The sequence below is a fragment of the Delphinapterus leucas genome, chromosome 3 (genome assembly GCF_059928025.1).
Source record: "Delphinapterus leucas isolate spDelLeu-1000000601 "Yukka" chromosome 3, BTC_Dleu_Yukka2, whole genome shotgun sequence".
NCBI classification, from domain to species: Eukaryota; Metazoa; Chordata; class Mammalia; order Artiodactyla; family Monodontidae; genus Delphinapterus; species Delphinapterus leucas.
This window is the reverse complement of record NC_143131.1, coordinates 103,734,982-103,757,835: the sequence shown is the minus strand read 5'-3', so window position 1 is coordinate 103,757,835 and position 22,854 is coordinate 103,734,982. Positions and strand designations below refer to the sequence as shown.

The 22,854-nt window shown below is 37.2% G+C and overlaps 1 protein-coding gene across 9 annotated transcripts in view; it reads left to right on the top strand.

Annotated features, from left to right (window-relative positions):
- LOC149749632 (uncharacterized) overlaps positions 1–22,854 on the top strand; it is a 352,954-nt gene that overhangs the window by 271,479 nt on the left and 58,621 nt on the right. The window contains exon 3 of one of the 9 annotated variants that reach the window (XM_089908431.1): positions 20,451–20,584. The exons of the other annotated variants lie outside the window; for them this stretch is intronic. Within the exon in view, the coding sequence (XP_089764557.1) occupies positions 20,451–20,584 (134 nt within the window). The remainder of the gene's footprint in view (positions 1–20,450; positions 20,585–22,854) is intronic. 9 annotated transcript variants of the gene reach the window in all.

The following is a 22,854-nucleotide window of genomic DNA, read 5'->3' as shown; positions in this document are numbered from 1 at the left end:
GCATCCCTGGAATAAATACCATTTGATCATGGTGTATGACCCTTTTTAATGTCTTGTTGAATTTGGCTTCCTAATATTTTGTTGATGAGTTTTACATTTACGTTCATCTGATATTGGCCTGTAATTTTCTTTTCTTGTAGTGTCCTTGCCTGATTGTCGTATCAAAGTAATGCTGGCCTTGTAAAATGAGTTTGAAAGTGTTCCCTCCTCTTCCATTTTTTGGAAGAGTTAGAGAAGGATTGGTATTAATACTTTAAATGTTTGGTAGAATTCACCATGAAGCCATCTGGTTTTGGACTTTCATTTGTTGGGAGGTTTTTGATAACTAATTCAATATTTCTCTTTTTTTTTTTGACTGTATTGTGTCTTCGTTGCTGTGCGCAAGCTTTCTCTAGTTGCAGAGAGCAGGGGCTACTCTTCGTTGCAGTGTGCGGGCTTCTCATGGCAGTGGCTTCTCTTGTTGCAGAGCACAGGCTCTAGGCCTGCGGGTTTCAGTAGTTGCAGCATGTGGGCTCAGTAGTTGTGGCTTGTGGGCTCTAGAGCATAGGCTCAGTAGTTGTGGTGCATGGGCTTAGTTGCTCCATGGCATGTGAGATCTTTCCAGACCCGGGATTGAACCCATGTCCCCTGCATTGGCAGGTGGATTCTTAACCACTGTGCCACCAGGGAAGTCCCCTAATTCAATCTTGTTACTAGTAATTGGTCTATTTCTTTATGATCAGTCTGGAAGATTGCATGTTTCTAGGAATTTATCCACTTCTTCTAAGTTGTCAAGTTTATTGACCTGTAATTGTTCATGGACATCTCTTATGATCCTTTTTATTTCTGTGATATCAGTTGTAACCTCTCCTCTTTCATTTCTTATTTTGAGTCCTCTCTCTTTTTTTTTCTTGGTGACTCTAGATAGAGGGTTGTCAATTTTGTTTATCTTTTCAAAGAACCAGTTCTTGGTTTTATTCATCTTTTCTATTGTTATTTTATTCTCTGTTTCATTTATTTCCACTCTGATCTTTATTTTCTTCCTTCTGTTAACTTTGGGCTTCATTTGTTCTTTTTTTTTCTATTTCCTTGATGTGTAAAATTTAGGGGCTTTTTTGAGATTTTTCTTGTTTCTTTAGGAAGGTAATTATTGCTATGAACTTCCCTCTTAGATCTGCTTTTGCTACATGCATATGTTTTGTATGTTCTATTTCCATTTTCATTTGTGGCAATATATATTTTTTGATTTCTCTTTTGTTTCTTCATTAATTCATTGATTGTTCAGTAGCATATTGTTTAATTTCCATATGATTGTGAATTTTCCAGCTTTCTTTTTGTAATTGATATTTCATTCATACCACTGTGGTCTGAAAAGATGTGTGCTATGATGTCAATGTTTTTAAATGTTTTAAGACTTGTTTTGTGGCCTAACATCTGGTCTGCCCTGGAACATGTTCCATGTGCACTGAGAAGACTGTGTATTCTGCTGCTTTTAGACGGAATCTTCCACATATGTCTGTTAAGTCCATCTGGTTTAACTGACATTTAAGGCCAGTATTTCCTTATTGATCTTCTGTCTTGACAGTCTATCCATTGCTGTAAGTAGTGTATTAAAGTCCCCCACTATTATGGTATTGCTATCTATTTCTCACTTTGGGTCTGTTAATATTTGCTTTATTTACTTAGGTGCTTGTTCTTTGGGTGCATAATTATAAATATTATGTCCTCTCATTGGATTGACCCCTTTATCATTATGTAATGCCCTTCTTTTTCTTTTGCAGTCTTTGTTCAAAGTGTATTTTGACTGATATAAGAATAGCTACTCACATTTCTTTTCTTTTCCATTTGCATGGAACAACTTTTTTCCACCTCTTCACTTTCAGTTTTTGTGTGTCTTACATAGGAAGTGAATCACTTGTAGGCAGCATATAGATGGGTCTATATCTTGTTTTCTGATCCATTGCACCCTTCAGTGTCTTTTGATAGGGGAGTTTAGTCCATTTAAAGTACTTAGTGATCATTATGTAGTTATTGCCATTTCGTTAATTATGTTCTGGCTGTTTTGCAGTTCTTCTCTTTTCCTTTCTTCTTCTCTTGCTCTCTTCCTTTGTGGTTTGATGAGTTTCTTTAGTGGTATGCTTAGATTCCTTTCTCATTATCTTTTGTGTATCTACCATAGGTTTTTACTTTTTGGTTACCATGAAGTTTATGTATAACAGCCCACATTTATTACCGTCTATTTTAAGTTGATAACACCTTAAGTTTGAACACATTCTATACCTCTACATTTTTACTCCATTTTTCTTCACCATTACAATAAAACTTTAAATATTTCTTTGTACTGGATAGCTCTAGTTTCTTTCAGTCTTTCTTAACCCTACACCATAAGCATTTTGCCCCCATCAAGCTATATAACTGCTCTTATTTTGCCAAAGATATCCACATTGCTAAATCTTCCAGCACTTCTCAGTTCTCATCCCTTTTGACCCATCACACAACTAATTGTACCCTCCTCTTTAAACATTCTCCTTCCTTGGGTTCAAGGATACACTCACCTGATTTTCCAAGTAATTCTTTGGCAACTCCTCCTTAATCCTTCTTCCTGGCTCCTACTTGTAGTTTTGTTCTTTTCATACTGAAGTGTTCCTTAAGCCTCTTCTCTGTGACTATCTCATCCAGTCTCAGGGCTCTAAATACCATCCAAGTTCTGGTGACCCCCTAATTTATATCTCTAGCCTAGATTCACTCCCTCCTGAAATACAGGTGTGTATATTCTGTAGCCTACTTGATGTCTCCAATTAAACATGTAATAATCATCTCAAGCTTAATTTGTCCAAAATGTAGCTCTTTATATTCCTCCCCATAGTGGTTCCTCCCATTATCTCACACCTTAATATTTCTAAATACTCCAGCAAAAATCTTCAGTCTTCCTTGACCTACTTTTTTCTCTCACAACCCACAGCCATGCTATCAACACATCCTGTCTGGTTCTACCTTCAAATCATATCAAGAATCCAATCATTTCTTATCTCTGCTCCTTACCACATAGTTTAAGGAATCATTAAGTGTTGCCGGGATTAAAGTACTATGTTCCTAATTGGTCTTCATCCTTTAACCCTGTTCTTCCTCAAACTATAACAGTGTTCAGAAATCCTGTTGAAACCTAAGTCAGTTCAGGCCAGATCTCCCCCCTGCCACCTCAAAACCTTCAAATATCTCTTCACATTTCTCCTAGTAAAAGTCATGTTTCTGTAACCAAAAAATACCCTATATGATCTGGCCACCATATCTCTCTGATTCCATCCCCTTCTATTCTTCCAGTCATTCACTCTGTTCCAAACATACTAGTTCCTTTATGTTCCTCAAATAAAGTGAACACAGCCCTTCCTTGGAGACTTTGAACTTGCAAGTCCCACTGCCTGGGATTCTGATCTGCCAGATGTACATGCAGCTCACTTCCTTCAGAACTTCCCTCAGATATTACTTATTGTGGCACTGTGGGCTGTTATGTCTCTCTGTGTTTCTTTATATAAGATTGTCTCTATTTTGCCTTCATTTATTTTATTTATTTATTTATTTTTGCGGTACGCGGGCCTCTCACTGCTGTGGCCTCTCCCGTTGCGGAGCACAGGCTCCGGACGCGCAGGCTTAGCGGCCATGGCTCACGGGCCTAGCCGCTCCGTGGCATGTGGGATCTTCCCGGACCGGGGCACGAACCCGTGTCCCCTGCATCGGCAGGCAGACTCTCAACCACTGTGCCACCAGCGAAGCCCTGCCTTCATTTTTGAAAGATAGTTTTGCTTTATAGAATTCTCGATTGAGAGCTTTTGTTCTTTCAGCACTTTAAATATGCAATTCCACTTCTTCCTGGCTTCTGCCTTTTCAGTTGAGTAGTCAGCCATTAATTTTATTGATGCACCACTGTATGTGATAAGTTGTTTTTCTCTTACTGGTTTTAAGATTTATTGCTTTGTCTTTTACCTTCAACAGTATAATGTGCCTAGGCATAGATTTCTTTGATTTCTCCTACTTCAGGTTAGTTGAACTTATTGGCTGTGTAGATTAATTTGTTTCATCAAATTTGGGAGGTTAGCCATTGTTTCTACAAATTTTATTTTCCATCTCTTTTTCTCTCTCCTCTCCTTCTGGTCTCCAGTTACACATACATTGGTACACTCAGTGTGGTCCCACATGTCTTGGAGGCTCTGATCATTTTTCTTCAATCTTTTCTCCCTCTGTTCTTCAAATTGGATCATTTCTATTTATCTTCAAGTTTATAGATTCTCTTGTCATCCATCACCTATCTCCTGTTGAGCCCCTCTACTTCACTTTTAATTTTATTAATTGCACTTGTCAATGTCAGTTTCCACTTTTAAAAAAATGTTTATCTCCTTCACTTGTTGATTCATTGTTTTCATGCTTTATTTTAATTCTTTAAACATGATTTCTTAGTGTTTTAGTTTTCTTAGTGCACATATTTATATTAGCCACTTTGAAGTTTTTGTCTGCTAAATCCAACATCTTTGGACAGTCAGAGTGATCTTTTTCTTTTTTTCAGTGTTTTTCCCAAGTTTTTTTTTTTTTTTTTTGGTGTATTCCCAGTAGATACTTTATTCATTCTTTGCTAAGTTATAATTTTGTTGAAAGCTATACATTTTAAATACTACGTGGTTCCAACTGTGGATTCTGAATTCTCCCCCAAAGCTCTTATTAATAAGTTGCTGGTTGTTTGCATTTTTTATTTTTTTGTCTAGTAACTTGCTTGGTTTAAACCAGTGAGATCTGTTTCACATACACTGTGTGGCTGGTGACATCTCTATTCCAAGTTTTAAAATAATAATAATAACTACTATTTTTTAATTTTTTATTTTATTTATTTATTTATTTATTTTTGCGGTATGCAGGCCTCTCACTGTTGTGGCCTCTCCTGTTGTGGAGCACAGGCTCTGGAAGCGCAGGTTCAGCGGCCATGGCTCACGGGCCCAGCTGCTCCGCGGCATGTGAGATCTTCCCAGACCGGGGCACGAACCTGTGTCCCCTGCATCGGCATATGGACTCTCAACCACTGCACCACCAGGGAAGCCCAATTATTTTTAAGTTTGGCTTCCTAGGGGTTGCCCCTGTGTTTTCATAGCTTGGTTGTCATCCAGTGACTGGATGGAGGTTGTTCTCAAGCACTGTAAGCCAGTAAGGCTTCAGTTCTCTGACAGTGGACATGAATGTCAGTAGGTGGTCACATTCAAAGTTCAGTTTTAAAGACTGCCCTGGCTTTACTCTCTTTTGGGTCTTTTTGCATTTCTTCTCACATGCATTGAGATATGGAAAGGGGATTGAAGATATATTTATAAATGCATATCACTTTACCAGGTTACCAGGAAATTTTCATTTGTATGTCTGGTGATATTTCAGAAGGTGGTATGAGAGGGGAAGAATCTGGAGGCAAGAGTAGCATTTAAGAACATAGTTCCCCCCAAATGGAGAGTAAATTCCTTCAGTGCACGACCATATCTGCTTTGTATCTTCCCATGTATGTAGCACATGGGATGAAAATGTGAAGATAGGTAGGGTCTCCATAAAAATTTATTTTCTTATTGATGACAATAATGATGAAAATAATGTGAAAAATCACAAATGCATCATGTTAAGAACTTTGTTTGAGAGTAGAAAAGGAAAACAAGTTTGTAATGTTGAAAATAAACAGTTTGGATTGTTTTACACTAAACATACTCTCATTTGAGGTGACAATTCTTTAGTTAGGGATTATGAAGAAATGTACAATGCCAAGAATGTTTTTCAATCTTAACAAGAAAGCTGTTCAGGAAAACCTTAGCAAAGTCATTTTTGTGTCTCAGACTAGGCTACCAAAAGAGAATTTCTATAACTGCTATTTGCAAAAGCGTATTTTGAAATTCTTATTTCCCACTAGACAAAATAAAGGGGCACATCCTTGCATTTCACTTGTCCCCCTCCCCCCAAAGCCTCCTTTGTATATAACTGATATATGTCTGTATATTTTCAGTGAACTTTTAGTGAGTTCTTACCATGTTTACAAGTCACTCAATTTCCTTTACATAAATACAAGACTTATACATGGCTTCCTTGGATCTCAATCCATATCCAAATTCGTCAAAGCCATCGAATGAAATATTCCTAAAATGAAACATTTCATAGAGAGCAACTATGGTCTTTCTAAGGATTTTAAAATATGTGTTGGTATTTTCAAAGATGTCTTTGCAGGAATTTTTAAAAGACTTAAAAACTGACTATAAATTATTTTACTATGTTTGCTCTAAATCTAATTACATTCTTAAGACTATCACCATAAAATATTTCAGTGAACCTATGGATAGCATTTTCCATAATGATAGCCTAATTCTTTACACTATCTCCAAGGACCATGTCTTTATTCACAACTCTTTTCTTAAATGTGAGAAAGACATGGAGACTACTTTATTTCAAATTTTTAAGTTGCAGAGAAAACAGTTTGCTTTTACTTGGTACCACAAGCAATTTAAGTCTCACTACTTCAGTCCCCAGTGGTACATAAGCAATACAGCTGCCTTTCAAAGACATATCAATAACCATCTTCTTGGCAAAGTTTTATTGAACACATCTTTCTTCTGCAGCAAAATTCAATCTGGTTTTGATGAGTAGGAAGGATGGTGGACAGAAAGGTGAAAGTATCACTCAGTTAAAAAACACGTATTAGCCAAAAGGGGAGAAAAGAGAATTTCAAACCATGGTCTGAATACTGAAAGATGAGTGAAAGCTATGGGACTAAGGGAGTGGTATCCATCCACATAATAAAAGCAGTAGATGAGTATAATTATCCAAAGCACATAAGCTCGTACAGGCTCATACAGGGAATGAGATATAAATTTATATCTCTGTATAGCTCATACAGAGATATAAATTTAGGAGATCTTGATTAACATTGGCTGAGTATTATAAAGCATAACCATCAAACATGAGCCAATGTAATTATGGTGTCCAAACTGTAATTTACTCAAATTTGAAAAGGCAGTGACACAGCATGTCATAAAAATATACAGATGTACCCTCCAAAATAATTTTAGCACCTTAAACACTTATAAAGTGTATTCTATTTAATTTGTGTGTGCCCATATATTTGTAATTTATCTGAGATTTCTGTATGTGTGAGTCTGAAGTAAGTTTTATTCCAGCTGAGTGAGATGCCTGCTGAATGATAATGAGACAGATCATTTATTTTAATATGTGTTTTTGTACAAACTGATTTCATGAAAATATGTTGTAATTGAGTTATTTTTTAGATTATTATTTAGGAGTGCTTGTTTTTTTGAGCTCTGGTATTTACCATTCCTCTGGTGCTATTGAAATATTTAAAATAACAATATAAGAGAAACAAGATCCCATCGCCTATAAAAGTTACTTGTATAACAGGTAAAAATAAACTTCTTGGAGGATTTTATACTTCTATTTGGAGGCTGTTTCCCCCATCCTTTTCCATTGCAGCAAAATTGATTTAGACTCAGACCAGGCATTTCTACTCCGTTCAATCCTCCAAGAGCCAAACATTTTAAATTAGTCAAATCTGTGGTCACATAAAAAGCAATCATGTCATTAAAGTTCTTACTGTATTCACCTACCAAATTCTCCCACATGGGCAATATTCTGAATTATAAAACCATCTGCATACATATAATTAAAGCCAGTTTCCCACAGTTAGCTCTCTTAATTTGTGTAAGTTCAGTTCTAAGCTAGTAAAATTGATTATATTTGCTTATGGACAGGCAACAGAATGGTGGAGACCTTTCTAATTTTCTTCTTAGAATAATGTTTCTAACTTGTCCACTTTAAAACACATAAACATATCTATATAAGACAAAATAAACAATGGTAATAATGATACCAGGTATCATTTAATGAATACCTACCATGTTATAGAGAAATGCTAAGTACATTATAAATATAATTTAATTTATTCAGATAAGTTATTAATATCTCTGTTTTTCTGTAAGGAAATAGGCTTTGAGAGGTTTGGTGATGTATCCAATTAAACAAAGTAGATGTACCCTGTTGGTGACAAAAAGAGGGGAAAAAAAGCACATGTCAATTTTGAAAGGAATATTAATAAACTAATAAGGAAACTCCCTAGCCTCAAGATATATTATGATCAGAAATTTTCAAACTGTATTCTATACGTACTTAAGATGTTCCAGAAATCACTTGATTTAAACTTTTCTATTAACATATTTATATATTAATCCATATTAAAACTGTAAAAAAGCACGGTTTATCACATAATATATTAACAGATGAGTTGACTTGCACTTTGATTTTAACTCACTTTTGAAATAAAAGCTTCATCTCCCGTACTGAGAACATGTCTGGACTTGTAAATGTGTTATTTATTGAGTGGTTAATAGCTCAGGACTGTCTCTTTTGAAATTGCAGTTCAGTCAATGTTTATGCTTATAAAATTGGATATGAAATACCCTACTTTAGTTCCTAATGCCGCTCACATAATGCCCAAGAAGGTTTAGGTACATCTGCTTGGGGAACAGTTTCATTCTAACATAACAGTTCCCTGGCAATCACAAGAACGTATCAATATTTAGTCAGGATGATACTATAGACACTTTTATATATCACTTACAAATTGGAGAGCTTGTATTTTATCATATATTATATTGTATTTATATCTAAAAGTAGGTGGACCTTCAAGATGGCAGAGTAGTAAGAGGTGGGGATCACCTTCCTCCCCACAAATACATCAAAAATACATCTACAGGGATTCCCTGGTGGTGCAGTGGTTGAGAGTCCACCTGCCGATGCAGGGGACGCGGGTTCGTGCCCCAGTCTGGGAAGATCCCACATGCCACGGAGCAGCTGGGCCCGTGAGCCATGGCTGCTGAGCCTGTGCGTCCAGAGCCTGTGCTCTGCAACGGGAGAGGCCACAACAGTGAGAGGCCCGCGTACCACAAAAAAATAAATAAATAATACATCTACATGTGGAACAACTCCTACAGAACAACTACTGAATGCTGGCAGAAGACCTCAGACTTCACAAAAGGGAAGAAAATCCCCATGTACCTGCATAGGGCAAAAGAAAAAACAGACACAAAAGAATAGGACCTGCACCTCTGGGAGGGAGCTGTGAAGGAGGAAAAGTTTCCACACTCTAGGAAGCCCCTTCACTGGCGGGGACGGGGTGTTGGGGGGGAAGCTTCAGAGCCACAGAGGAGAACGCAGCAACAGGTGTGCAGAGGGCAAAGCGGAAAGATTCCCGCACAGAGGATCAGTGCCGACCAGTACTCACCAACCCAAGAGGCTTGTCTGCCCACCTGCCAGGGAGGGTGGGGGCTGGGAGCTGAGGCTTGGACTTCAGAGGTCAGATCCTAGGGAGAGGACTGGGGTTGGCTGCATGAACACAGCCTGAAAGGGGCTAGTGCGCCACAGCTACAATTTTCTCCGTTTTCTTCTGAGCTGTATGGCTGACAGGGTCCTGGTGCTCTGGCTGGGTGTCAGGCCTGAGCCTCTGAGGTGGGAGAGCTGAGTTCAGGATACTGGACCACCAGAGACATCCCAGCCCCAAGTAATATCAATCAGTGACAGCTCTCCCAGAGATCTCCGTCTCACCACTAAGACCCAGCTCCAACCAACAGCCAGCAAGCTCCAGTGTTGGATGCCCCATGCCAAACAACTAGCAAGAAAGGAACACAAGCCCACCCATTAGCACAGAGGCTGCCTAAAATCATAATAAGGTCACAGACACCCCAAAACACACCATTGGACGCTGCCCTGCCCACCAGAAAGACAAGATACAGCCCCGCCCACCAGGACACAGGCAGTCCCCTCCACCAGGAAGCCTACACAAGCCAATGAATCAACCTTACCCACTGGGAGCAGACACCAAGAACAACGGGAACTACGAACCTGCAGCCTGCGAATGTTACGTATGTTATGAATGTATGTATGTTAAGGAAAATAGGAAGAGAAATATGCAGCAAATGAAGGAGCAAGGTAAAAACCCACCAGACCAACCAAATGAAGAGGAAATAGGTAGTCTACCTGAAAAAGAACTCAGAGTAATGATAGTAAAGATGATCCAATATCTTGGAAATAGAATGGAGAAAATACAAGAAACGTTTAACAAGGACCTAGAAGAACTAAAGAGCAAACAGACAATGATGAACAACATAATAAATGAAATTAAAAATTCTGTAGATGGAACCAATAGCAGAATAACTGAGGCAGAAGAATGGATAAGTGACATGGAAAATAAAATAGTGGAAATAGCTACCACAGATCAGAAAAAAAGAATGAAAAGAAGACAGTCTCACAGACCTCTGGGACAACATTAAATGCACCAACATTCGAATTATAGGGGTCCCAGAAGAAGAAGAGAAAAAGAAAGGGACTGAGAAAATATTTGAAGGACTATAGTTGAAAACTTCACTAACATGGAAAAGGAAATAGTCAATCAACTCCAGGAAGCACAGAGAGTCCCATACAGGATAAATCCAAGGAGAAACACACCAAGACACATATTATTCAAACTATCAAATATTAAATGGGAAGCAAAAATATTAAAAGCAGCCTGGGAAAAGCAACAAATAACATACAAGGGAATTCCCATAAGGTTAACAGTGATCTTTCAGCAGAAACTCTGCAAGCCAGAAGAGAGTAGCAAGACATATTTAAAGTGATAAAAGGGAAAAACCTACAACCAAGATTACCCAGCAAGGATCTCATTCAGATACGATGGAGAAATTAAAACCTTTACGGACAAGCAAAAGCTAAGAGAATTCACCACCACCTAAACGAGCTTTACAACAAATGCTAAAGGAACTTCTCTAGGCAGGAAACAAAAGAGAGGGAAAAGACGTACACAAACAAACCCAGAACAATTAAGATGGTAATAGGAATATACATATCGATAATTACCTTAAATGTAAATGGATTAACTGCTCCAACCAAAAGACACAGACTGGCAGAATGGATACAAAACAAGACCCATATATATGCTGCCTACAAGAGACCCACTTCAGACCTAGGGACACATTCAGACTGAAACTGAGGGGATAGAAAAAGATATTCCAGGCAAATGGAAGTCAAAAGAAAACTGGAGTAGCAATTCTCATACCAGACAAAATAGACTTTAAAATAAAGACTATTACAAGAGACAAAGAAGGACACTACATAATGATCAAGGGATCAATCCAAGAAGAAGATGTAACAATTGTTAATATTTATGCACCCAACATAAGAGCACCACAATACATAAGGCAAATGCTAACAGTCATAAAAGGGGAAATTGACAGTAACACAATTATAGTAGGGGACTTTAACACCCCACTACACCAATGGACAGATCATCCAAAATGAAAATAAATAAGGAAACACAAGCTTTAAATGACACATTAAACAAGATGGACTTAATTGATATTTATAGGACATGCCATCCAAAAACAACAGTATACCCTTTCTTTTCAAGTGCCCATGGAGCATTCTCCAGGATAGATCACATCTTGGGTCACAAATCAAGCCTAGGTAAATTTAAGAAAAATGAAATCATATCAAGTATCTTTTCTGACCAAAACACTACGAGACTAGATATCAATTACAGGGAAAAAAAACTGTAAAAAATACAGACACATGGAGGCTCAACAATACACTACTCAATAACCAAGAGATCACTGAAGAAATCAAAGAGGAAATCAAAAAATACCTAGAAACAAATGACAATGAAAACACGGTGACCCAAAACCTATGGGATGCAGCAAAAGCAGTTCTAAGAGGGAAGTTTATAGCAATACATTCCTACCTCAAGAAAGAAGAAAAATGTAAATAAATAACCTCACCTTACACCTAAAGCACTTAGAGAAAGAAGAACAAAAAAATCCTGAAGTTAGCAGGAGGAAAGAAGTCATAAAGATCAGATGAAAAAGAAATGAAGGAAACAATAGCAAACCTCAATAAAACTGAAAGCTGGTTCTTTGAAAAGATAAACAAAATTGATAAAACACTAGCCAGAGTCATCAAGAAAAAGGGGAGAAGTCTCAAATCAATAGAATTAGAAATTAAAATGGAGATGTGACAGCTGACACTGCAGAAATACAAAGAATCATGAGGGATTACTACAAGCAACTATATGCCAATAAACTGGAGAACCTGGAAGAAATGGACAAATTACTAGAAAAGCACAACCTCCCAAGACTGAACCAGGAAGAAAATAATATAAACAAACCAATCACAAGCACTGAAATTGAAACTGTGATTAAAAATCTTCCAACCAACAAAAGCCCAGGACAGATGGCTTCACAGCTGAATTCTATCAAACATTTAGAGAGCAGCTAACACCTATCCTTCTCAAACTCTTCCAAAATATAGCAGAGGGAGGAACACTCTCAAAGTCATTCTACTAGGCCACCATCACCCCGATACCAAAACCAGACAGAGATGTCACAAGAAAAGAGAACTACAGACCAATATCATTGATGAACATAGATGCAAAAATCCTCAACATAATACTAGCAAACAGAACCCAACAGCACATTAAAAAGATCATACACGATGATGGAGTGGGCTTTATCTCAGGAATGCAAGGATTCTTCAATATATGCACATCAATCAATGTGATACACCATATTAACAAACTGAAAGATAAGAACTATATGATAATCTGAATAGATGCAGAAACAGCTTTTGACAAAATTCAACACCATTTATGATTAAAAACTCCCCAGACAGTAGGCATAGAGGGAACTTACCTCAACATAATAAAGGCCATATAGGACAAACCCACAGCCAACATCATTCTCAAAGGTGAAAAACTGAAACATTTCCTCTCAGATCAGGAACAAGACAAGGATGCCCACTCTCACCACTGTTATTTAAAATAGTTTTGGAAGTTTTAGTCATAGCAGTTAGAAGAGAAAAAGAAATAAAAGGACTCCTAATCGGTAAAGAAGTAAAGCTGTCACTGTTTGCAAATGACATGATACTATATATAGAGAGTCCTAAAGATGCTACCAGAAAACTACTAGAGCTAATCAATGATTTTGGTAAAGTAGCAGGATACGAAATTAGTGCACAGAGATCTCTTGCATTCTTATACACTAACGATGAAAAATCTGAAAGAGAAATTAAGGAAACACTCCCATTTACCATTGCAACAAAAAGAATAAAATACCTAGGAATAAACCTACCTAAAGAGACAAAAGACCTGTATACAGAAAACTCTAAGACACTGATGAAAGAAATTAAAGGTGATACAAACAGATGGAGAGATATACCATGTTCTTGGATTGGAAGAATGAACATTGTGAAAATGACTCTACTACCCAAAGCAATCTACAGATTCAATGCAATCCCTATCAAACTACCAATGGCATTTTTCACAGAACTAGAACAAAAAATATCACCATTTTTATGGGAACACAAAAGACCCCAAATAGCCAAAGCAATCTTGAGAAAGAAAAATTGAGCTAGAGGAGTCAGGCTCCATGATTTCAGACTATACTACAAAGCTACAATAATCAAGACAGTATGGTACTGGCATAAAACAGAAATATAGATCACTGGAACAAGATAGAAATCCCAGAGATAAACCCTTGCACATATGGTCACCTTATCTTTGATAAAGGAGGCAAGACTATACAATGGAGAAAAGACAGCCTCTTCAGTAAGTGGTGCTGGAAAACTGGACAGCTACATGTAAAAGAGTGAAATTAGAACACTCCCTAACACCATTCACAAAAATAAACTCAAAATGGATTAAAGACCTAAATGTAAGACCAGACACTAAAACTCTTAGAGGAAAACATAGGCAGAACACTCTTTGACATAAATCACAGCAAGATCCTTTTTGATCCACCTCCTAGAAAAATGGAAATAAAAATAAACAAATGGGACCTAATGAAACTTTAAAGCTTTTGCACAGCAAAGGAAACCATAAACAAGACGAAAAGACAACCCTCAGAATGGCAGAAAATATTTGCAAACGTAGCAAATGACAAAGGATTAATCTCCAGAATATACAAGCAGCTCATGTAGCTCAATATCAAAAAAAAACAAACAACACAATCCAAAAATGGGCAGAATGTCTAAATAAACATTTTTCCAAAGAAGATATACAGATTGCCAACAAAATATGAAAGGATGCTCAACATCATTAATCATTAGAGAAATGCAAATCAAAACTACAGTGAGGTATCACCTCACACCGTCAGAATCACCATCATCAAAAATTCTTCAAACAGGGCTTCCCTGGTGGCGCAGTGGTTGAGAGTCTGCCTGCCGATGCAGGGGACACGGGTTCGTGCCCCGGTCTGGGAGGATCACACATGCTGCGGAGCAGCTGGGCCCGTGGGCCATGGCCGCTGGACCTGCGCGTCCAGAGCCTGTGCTCCGCAATGGAAGAGGCCACAGCAGTGAGAGGCCCGCATACCGCAAAAAAAAAAAAAAAAAAAATTTCTACGAACAGTAAATGCTAGAGAGAGTGTGGAGAAAAGGGAACCCTCTTGCACTGTTGATGGGAATGTAAATTGATACAGCCACTATGGAGAACAGTTGGTGGGAATGTAAATTGATACAGCCACTATGGAGAACAGTATGGAGGTCCTTAAAAAACTAAAAATAGAACGACCATATGACCCAGCAATCCCACTACTGGGCATATACCCTGAGAAAGCCATAATTCAAAAAGAGACACGTACCACAATGTTCATTGCAACACTATTTACAATAGCCAGGACATGGAAGCAACCTAAATGTCCATTGACAGATGAATGGATAAGGAAGTTGTGGCACATATATACAATGGAATATTACTCAGCCATAGAAAGAAACGTAATTGAGTTATTTGTAGTGAGGTGGATGGACCTAGAGTCTGTCATACAGAATGAAGTAAGTCAGAAAGAGAAAAACAAATACCATATGCTAACATATATATATGGAATCCAGAAAAAGAAATGGTTCTGATGAACCTAGGGGCAGGACAGGAATAAAGACGCAGATGTAGAGAATGGACTTGAGGACACGGGGAGGGGGAAGTGTAAACTGGGAGAAAGTGAGAGAGTAGCATTGACATATATACACTACCATATGTAAAATAGATAGCTAGTAGGAAGCAACTGCATTGCGCAGGGAGGTCAGCTCAGTGCTTTCTGTCCACCTAGATGGGTGGGATAGGGAGGGTGGGAGGGAGACGCAAGAGGGAGGAGATATGGGGACATATGTATATGCATAGCTGATTCACTTTTTTATAAAGAAGAAACGAACACAACAATGTAAAGCAATTATACTCCAATAAAGATGTTAAATAAGTAAATAAATAAGAGTAATACGTAGTGTCTGTAGAGCCCTAACAATGTGTCCATTTTACAGTTAAGAAAACTGAGTTTCAAAAAGTTTAAGTAGTTTGCCCAAGGTCAAACTCTTAGAACTAAGAGTTAATATTTGAAGACAAGCAGTCTGATTACAGAACACTTGTAACTGTCACATCTCTCAAGAATAAGGAATGTGAGCACTTCTTAGGCTTAATGACTGAACTTTGAAACAAAATAGTCCACTATTCTACTTTGAAGCTATTGAATCAGTTTAAATGAACCGTATCCTCAGAGTAGCAGGTGAGCTATTAGAAATTTTACCTACAGGTCATGTGGAAATCGTAATAAAATGAATTTTATATGTTGAAATGATACGATCATAAATGATGTTTATAACTACCAATTCAAAAGTTGTGTTCAGCATCAGCGTAGCTTCATTGTTCTTATTAATTGATTTTTGAGTAAGTAAATGTGATAAATTTAACTCAAAACTACTGTTCAGTGTGACCTTTATCTCTTTTAGACATCGAGTTGCACTTATAACTTCATTTAAGAAAATGATTCAAGGAGTTTAAAAGCACAACTAGTGGAAAGGGAAGAAGTTTCAGAATCCAAATAGCTGATATTGAATATTGGCTTACATGGTGTTGGGCAATTACTTAATTGCTTTAAACTTCAGTTTAGAATGGAAGAAAGAACGGGAAGCACATTTATTTAATGGGAGCAGTAACATCCCTTTCAGAGGATTATTGCAAGAAATAAAGGAGAAATGCATGTAGAAAGAACCCTGTAAAGTGATACCGCTCAAGCTAGAGGACTGATGGAAGCCCAGCAGCTCAGGAATTATCCACTCAACAAAGGTGATGTAATACCCACTGTGGACAAAAGACTAAGGTAGCAAACTAATATCTAAATGTACACTTGGTCTGCCAGTAATGTTCTAACTCATGAGAAGGGAGAGACGAGTCAGTAAAATTGTTTAAGGATCTGGGGTCAACCTGAGGTGAAATCCCTGAAAGAAATTCCTGGAGTTAAAATTAAAAGAAACACCCAAGTTGATCTCAGAAAATGGGAATTTAAAACTGTGTTCTTAATCTCTACCTTTCTGGGGGGGAAAAAATGAGATTTCTTCAATAGAGCCAGATAGGCAACCAATGGTCCGAGAATTTTTTTGTAGAAAAGAAAAAAATTAGCACGAAATGTAAATTTCTTTAAGATGTTTGATAGTTTATCAAATGGAAGAAGAATTAGACTTTTTCTGTTAATTTCCCAAAGATAGATATGGATAGATGTTTAGAAATTACAGAGACAGTTTTGAACTTAATATAAAACCATTCTTAAATTTAGAATTCTTCAAGAGTAGAATGCATTAGAAATAAACCCAGTTTTAGTGAAGTAAGCCTCCTAATTATTATTCACATTGGGAGAACAGGCTGACTTGCTGAAATCCATAGAGTTACACACTCCTGAAAGACACCTGTAGGGGAGTCAAAATGTATTCCAGACATAGGCAGAGGGAAAATGCAGCCCCTTAAATGCATTTTTAAAAGGGAAATTACTGATCTAGGAATAAAGGTCATGACCTATTGGAAGGCAGAATATTACTGTGGTTTTTGAGCCTAGGACTTACGGAGTCAGACCTGTAAATCAATTCTTGGTTCTGCCAACACTTTGTTCTCATTGACTTTGAAGTAAGTAAATGTTGCACAATTCAGTGTCATTTTTCTCGTCTATTAAATGAGAGTGATACCTTTTTCAGTTTTGGAAAAGGATAATAAAATGAGAAACATATGTAAAACACTTACTGCAGTGTCTGGCACAGAGAAAGCACTAAAAGTGATTGAAATTAACAAAAGAGGAAAGGGCCGGGCAGTGGAGTGGGGAAGGCACTGATACTATTCATCCTGGGACCACAAAATACAAATAGACAACCTTTCTGATGTTTCACAATTATCTATTAGTTAGGCAGGTGACATCATTCTAGACAAAATGACTGTTCCTACTGGGATACAGCTATCCTAAAATTCTTTTCCTTGACTGGGAATGAACTTTATGTAAGGCTCTGCTTTAACCATTGCATAATTGAGGGCAAATCCCTACAATTTTACAATGTATAATCGAGGGTGTATTCTAAGTCATCTTTCATCTCTCCCGAAGAAGAAATACTTTTCTACATTTGACACCTGACAGCTTATTTAGCTTCTACAACTTCACAAGAAAAAAAGAAATGAAACTGAATGTCACTGAGATAGAAATATGAAGGAATTACACCAGCGGTAACAACAAACTATAACTTGTCATCTTTCATCTGTTTCTGACAGTGTAACATAATATTTCTATTACTTCTGAAAAGAATGCATATGAACCGCCAGCAGATGTTTCAAATATTAGTCTCTACTGACCCTCAACTGTCTAAATAGCATAACTCTATTTTGAAACTGTTTTCTGGAGTGGGAGTACTTAACATTGATGTTTTGACCTTTAATGCCTTCCCTACCTTCATCATCTGTAGTGAAATATTTGGGATTGTTTTACCAGTCATCCCTGTTCTGGGAATCACTTCCCTCTAGTTCTATCCACATGGCTTTCACAGGAGCCTTCCTGTTATAGTATCCCTACATTCAGTTTATTTGAGACAGTCCTTGTTTATAATAGTCATGTCATTAGGTTTAGTGTTTGTCCAGGATTTCCCACTTGTTAATGAGGTATCATTATGAAGAGCTGCATTGAAATAAGCCAAGATGGGTTTGGTGACCTCCACTGTATACTTTAACTTCTGCTGTGGCCACATCCAACAGCATGTGAGAGGCACAGGCAGTGAATAGATTTCTCAATATTTAGCATATGACTAAATCAGAAAGATGATCAAAATTGAAAATTATCTCTAGGAAAGCAAAAGAGAAACTGAAAACTAATGATGATAGCTCAAGTAGTATAGAAGATCTAAATTTGAAATGCTGTAATTATGTTTTAGAGTAGCTTTATTGTAGTAAAATATTTTTTAAACTTCTAATTCAGAAATAATTTCAAACTTACAAAAAGCTATTAAAATAAAATTGTTACAAGGAACACCCATATACCCTTTCCCCAAATTAATTTATTGTTAATATTTTGCCCAACTGGCTTTATTATTCTCTTTCACTCCCCTTCCTCTGTCTGTCTTTTTATTTTTTGATTTGTGGGTAAGCTACCCATATCGTGGCCCTTTACCCTAAATATTACAGTGTAATATTTCCTAAGATTAAGGATATTGTCTTGCATAACCTCAGTATTTATTAATTTTATAAATTTATATTGGTACAATACTTGAATCTGCTGTCATGTTCTAGCTTTGTCAGTTGACCTAATAATGGTTTTTAGAGCATTTTCCTAACTCAGTACAGGATTCACTGTCTAGGGTCATATATTGGATTTTGTTGTCAGTGGTCACATTTCTTTATTAAATGGCATAGTACAGGTGGCCCTCTGTATTTGCATAATTTGAGATCATCAGTAAAGAAGATGATTGATTCCAGTGGGAGACACTTTAGAGCATAACAAAATTCATAAGTGGGGAATGTGGTAGTGATGGGCTTTTTAGGAAGGTTAGTTATCCAGTGGTTTGCAGGATGGAAGTTCTAGGGGAAAGCACTTGAAGACAAGAGAAACATTTAGCTGTGGTATCAAGAAGCACTGCCTCACATAGTTGGTTATAGGGAATGTTTCAAAAAAGTGTTATCTCTCTTCCAAGGATTTCTGAAATGTTGACAAATTCTCAGGGTAGACTTTACAACTGAGTAGGTGCTGGAATCCAGACTTATTCAAATGGAGGATTTGATAACAATTGTTGAATTTCTCCAGTTAGCAGCTCAAAGCTATAAAAGCTCACTGAAATTCAAGTCCTCTTCATCCCTTTATCTAGGAATTATTTACTAAGTGCCTACAATTACTGGATCCTAAAGCCACATGGTCATTTCTTAATGTTCAAATAATTGACATGAAATTTAATTTTCCTTTTTGCTTTATTGTAGACATATAACTCATTTCATTCTTTTGGAAGGAATATTTATTTTTTGGATAGTTTGGAATAAGATTATTTTTAAGGGTATGGCATTACAATAAAACCAATTTGTGGGTCAGTAAATAATATTTCAAAAACTAGATAATTATTTTAACACTCAATTTCGATGCTAAATTATTTGATCATCCTGATGTTAATACAGTGTGACTCTATCCATCAAATGAGATTACTCTTCCAAGGTAGCCAGCTGGTCCAATTTGAGCCAATCAGAGTTCTTCCAGAATAGTATTGGAATTGGAATAAAAAACAAAAACAAAACAGTCAAATCTATTTTTAGGTGGCAAGACTAGAATATATTAGTGGCATAGTACGTGTCATATGGATTGGAGAAGCAAAGGAATCAAGTCTGGAGAGAGTGAGGCAAAAACCTAAGCAGAAAAGAGGTCTTTCCTAGATTAACGCTCATGGAGGCCAGGAGAAGATGGAGGGGGTGGAGGTGGATTTCTGCTCCCCTCTGTCAGCCTTTGGTAGTCCTCAATACTCCTAGACAGTGACCAGCTATTTCTGTTTTTTTTAATTTATTTTTTTAAGTATAGTTGATTTACAATGTTGTGTTAATTTCAGCTGTACAGCAAAGTGATTCAGTTATACACACATATACATTCTTTTTTATATTCTTTTCCATTATGGTTTATCCCAGGACATTGAATATAGTTCCCTGTGCTATACAGTAGGACCTTGGTGTCCATCCATTCTATATGTAATAGTTTGCATCTACTAACTACAGAGTCCACCTGCCCCACCTTCTCCTTTGGCAACCACAAATCTGTTCTCTCTGTCGGTGAGTCTGTTTCTGTTTTGCAGCTAAGTTCTTTGGTGCCATATTTTAGATTCCACATATAAGTGATATCATATGATATTTGTCTTTCTATTTCTGACTGACTTCACTTAGTATGATAATCTCTAGTTGCATCCATGTTGCTGCAGACGGCATTATTTCATTCTTTCTATGGCTGAGTATTATTCCATTGTATATATTTACCACATCTTCTTTATCCAGTCATCTGTCAGTGGACATTTAAGCTGTTTCCGTATCTTGGCTATTGTGAATAGTGCTGCTATGAACATAGGGGTGAATGTATCTTTTTGAATTATAGTTTTTTCCAGATATATGCCCAGGAATGAGATTGCTGGATCATATGGCCTGCTGTTTCTGCTCTCAGTTCATAATTCAAACACCTTCTGCTACCTTGGCAAGCCCATCAACTTCCCCTGGTTCCAGTGGCTATAGGTGAATACTGTCAAAAACTCTGTCTATACATTCATACTTCCACTTCCAATATATGTAGATAAAATAGAGACTTGAGTATTTTTTAAGTCAGCTCTTGAAGGGAAAATTAACAGCTGCTTCCTCCTCTCTCATTCAGTAAATATTTCTTGAGCTCCTACTGTGTGCCAAGCCCCTTCTAGGTTTGGGCATTAACCAGTGAACAAAACAAACAGCTCTGAGTTCTATTTGGGAGACATATTAACTAAAGAAAACATAATAGTATGTCACATGGTGATAAAACAAAGCAGGTAAACAGAAGTAGAGAGAGGTTAACATGAGTATTCCGAATAAGGGGAGAGCAGAAGAAGAGGCCCTGAGTTTTCCTGTCAGGAGTTCCTCAAGACTCCATTGCCCTGTTATCCATCCTCAATATTTAATGATTCACATTTCCCAACACCGTTTTTTTCTGCAAAAAAACCTTGCAATTTATGTTTTTACTAAACAGACACACATATACATATAAACACAGCAGAAAATTGTTTTCATCAAAGAATTACCATCATTTAGACTCATGTTGATGTAGGATTCACTGTACATTTTGCAGAACAGCATCTGAAATGCTTGAGCTTTCCCAAGTACTGTAATCTGAATGTTCATGTATTTAACATGATTAATCCATCATAGATTGTCCAGTTTTCAGGGTCTTTTTGTTAACAGTGAATATCGAAAACATTATTGTAAAATCACTCTCCATAGATCAAGTGAAGATAAACATGCTTAGGACTTAAAACTTGAAAAATTTTTTTTATTTAGTAATAATCCCTGGTTAAGATTGATAGTCTCTGTGAAGAAACTATACCTTTGAAGTTGTAACTAATTACTGGTCTTTCCAAGCTGAACAAGGCTAATACAAAAGAATTCCTAATTACTGTGATTAGCTGACCTTTCCAGTGGGAAGTGGCTGGAAAAGAACCCCCTAGGTGTCTAATCAAACCAACTCACAACTGCAGCTCTATTTATTTGACATTTACCATCCCAGAGCCCTGTATTGAGTTCATTCTAATCATGGACACCTGGAGGATCTGCATTGCCTCCTGGAATTTCAGATACTTTCTTCAGTTCCCTTTTCTTCTATAAAATTAGGCTATGGATAAGTAATACTATGCTGAACTGAGTGAACATTTTTAAAAAATGTCCAATTTCCATGACCGTCTGTATAGCAAATGAATTAGAGCTAGACAAAATCTGAAATCCCAATGACTTTTTGTCCTAATTTTATAGTTGGAGAAACCAGCCCAGTCAAAACGTTCCTTTTACCCAATATGGGGAGAAGTACAAGAGAAATATTACTTACATTGAAATTTTGAGGAACCAGACATTCTTACCTTCCCAGCATCCTCCCGCCTCCTCCAGCCCCACAGCCCACTGCCCCACCTCCATCACCCAGCCTCCACCTGTTAAGGGACTTCATATACTGTAGTTCCCACTCTGTTGTGGTTGACTCCTGATTGCTCTAATATTCCTTGGCTTCTCCTTTTTGAAACCTATAGTTACAATCTACAGCAGTAAGTGGACTTACTCTAATTATTGTATCCTCAGCTACTAGCTTCGAAAGTTTATTCTAAATTCTTTGATGACAGTCTGTCCCATCCAGTTTTCAGATTGTTTACTTGATGGCATAATGAAATGGTATTTCTTCAAAAGAAAAGAGATTCATCAGTAATGAGCAAACGTGTTCTAAAAGAGGTTATTAGCATATGTGATAGAGTCATTGCATGCACTGTGAGGAAAATTTGCACAAAACTCAGAAAACAAGGTCCTTTCCATTTAGTAACTAAAAGTAACAGGAGCAGCTATAAAAATTAGAGTGTTTCATTTTTGTTTTAATAATAAAAAGTAGATAAAGAGAATGAAATGGCCAGGCTAGGAAAAATTGTACTTGTGGCAGAAAATATTATAGCTAGTACATAATATGAGATGGTAATTTTAGTGGCAGGTTTCTTGTGGCAATTCACACCATGAGAAAAAGGACAAACAATACTCTTTTATATGCATCTCATTGCTAATAGATAATTTCCTCTTTATTGTATATGTTTTTGTTAAAGTAGACATTAAGTCTAGTAGGTTAGGCTTTTTTTTTTGCGTTATGAGGGCCTCTCACTGTTGTGGCCCCTCCCATTGCGGAGCACAGGCTCTGGACACGCAGGCTCAGCGGCCATGGCTCACGGGCCTAGCCGCTCCGCGGCATGTGGGATCTTCCCGGACCAGGGCAAGAACCCGTGTCCCCTGCA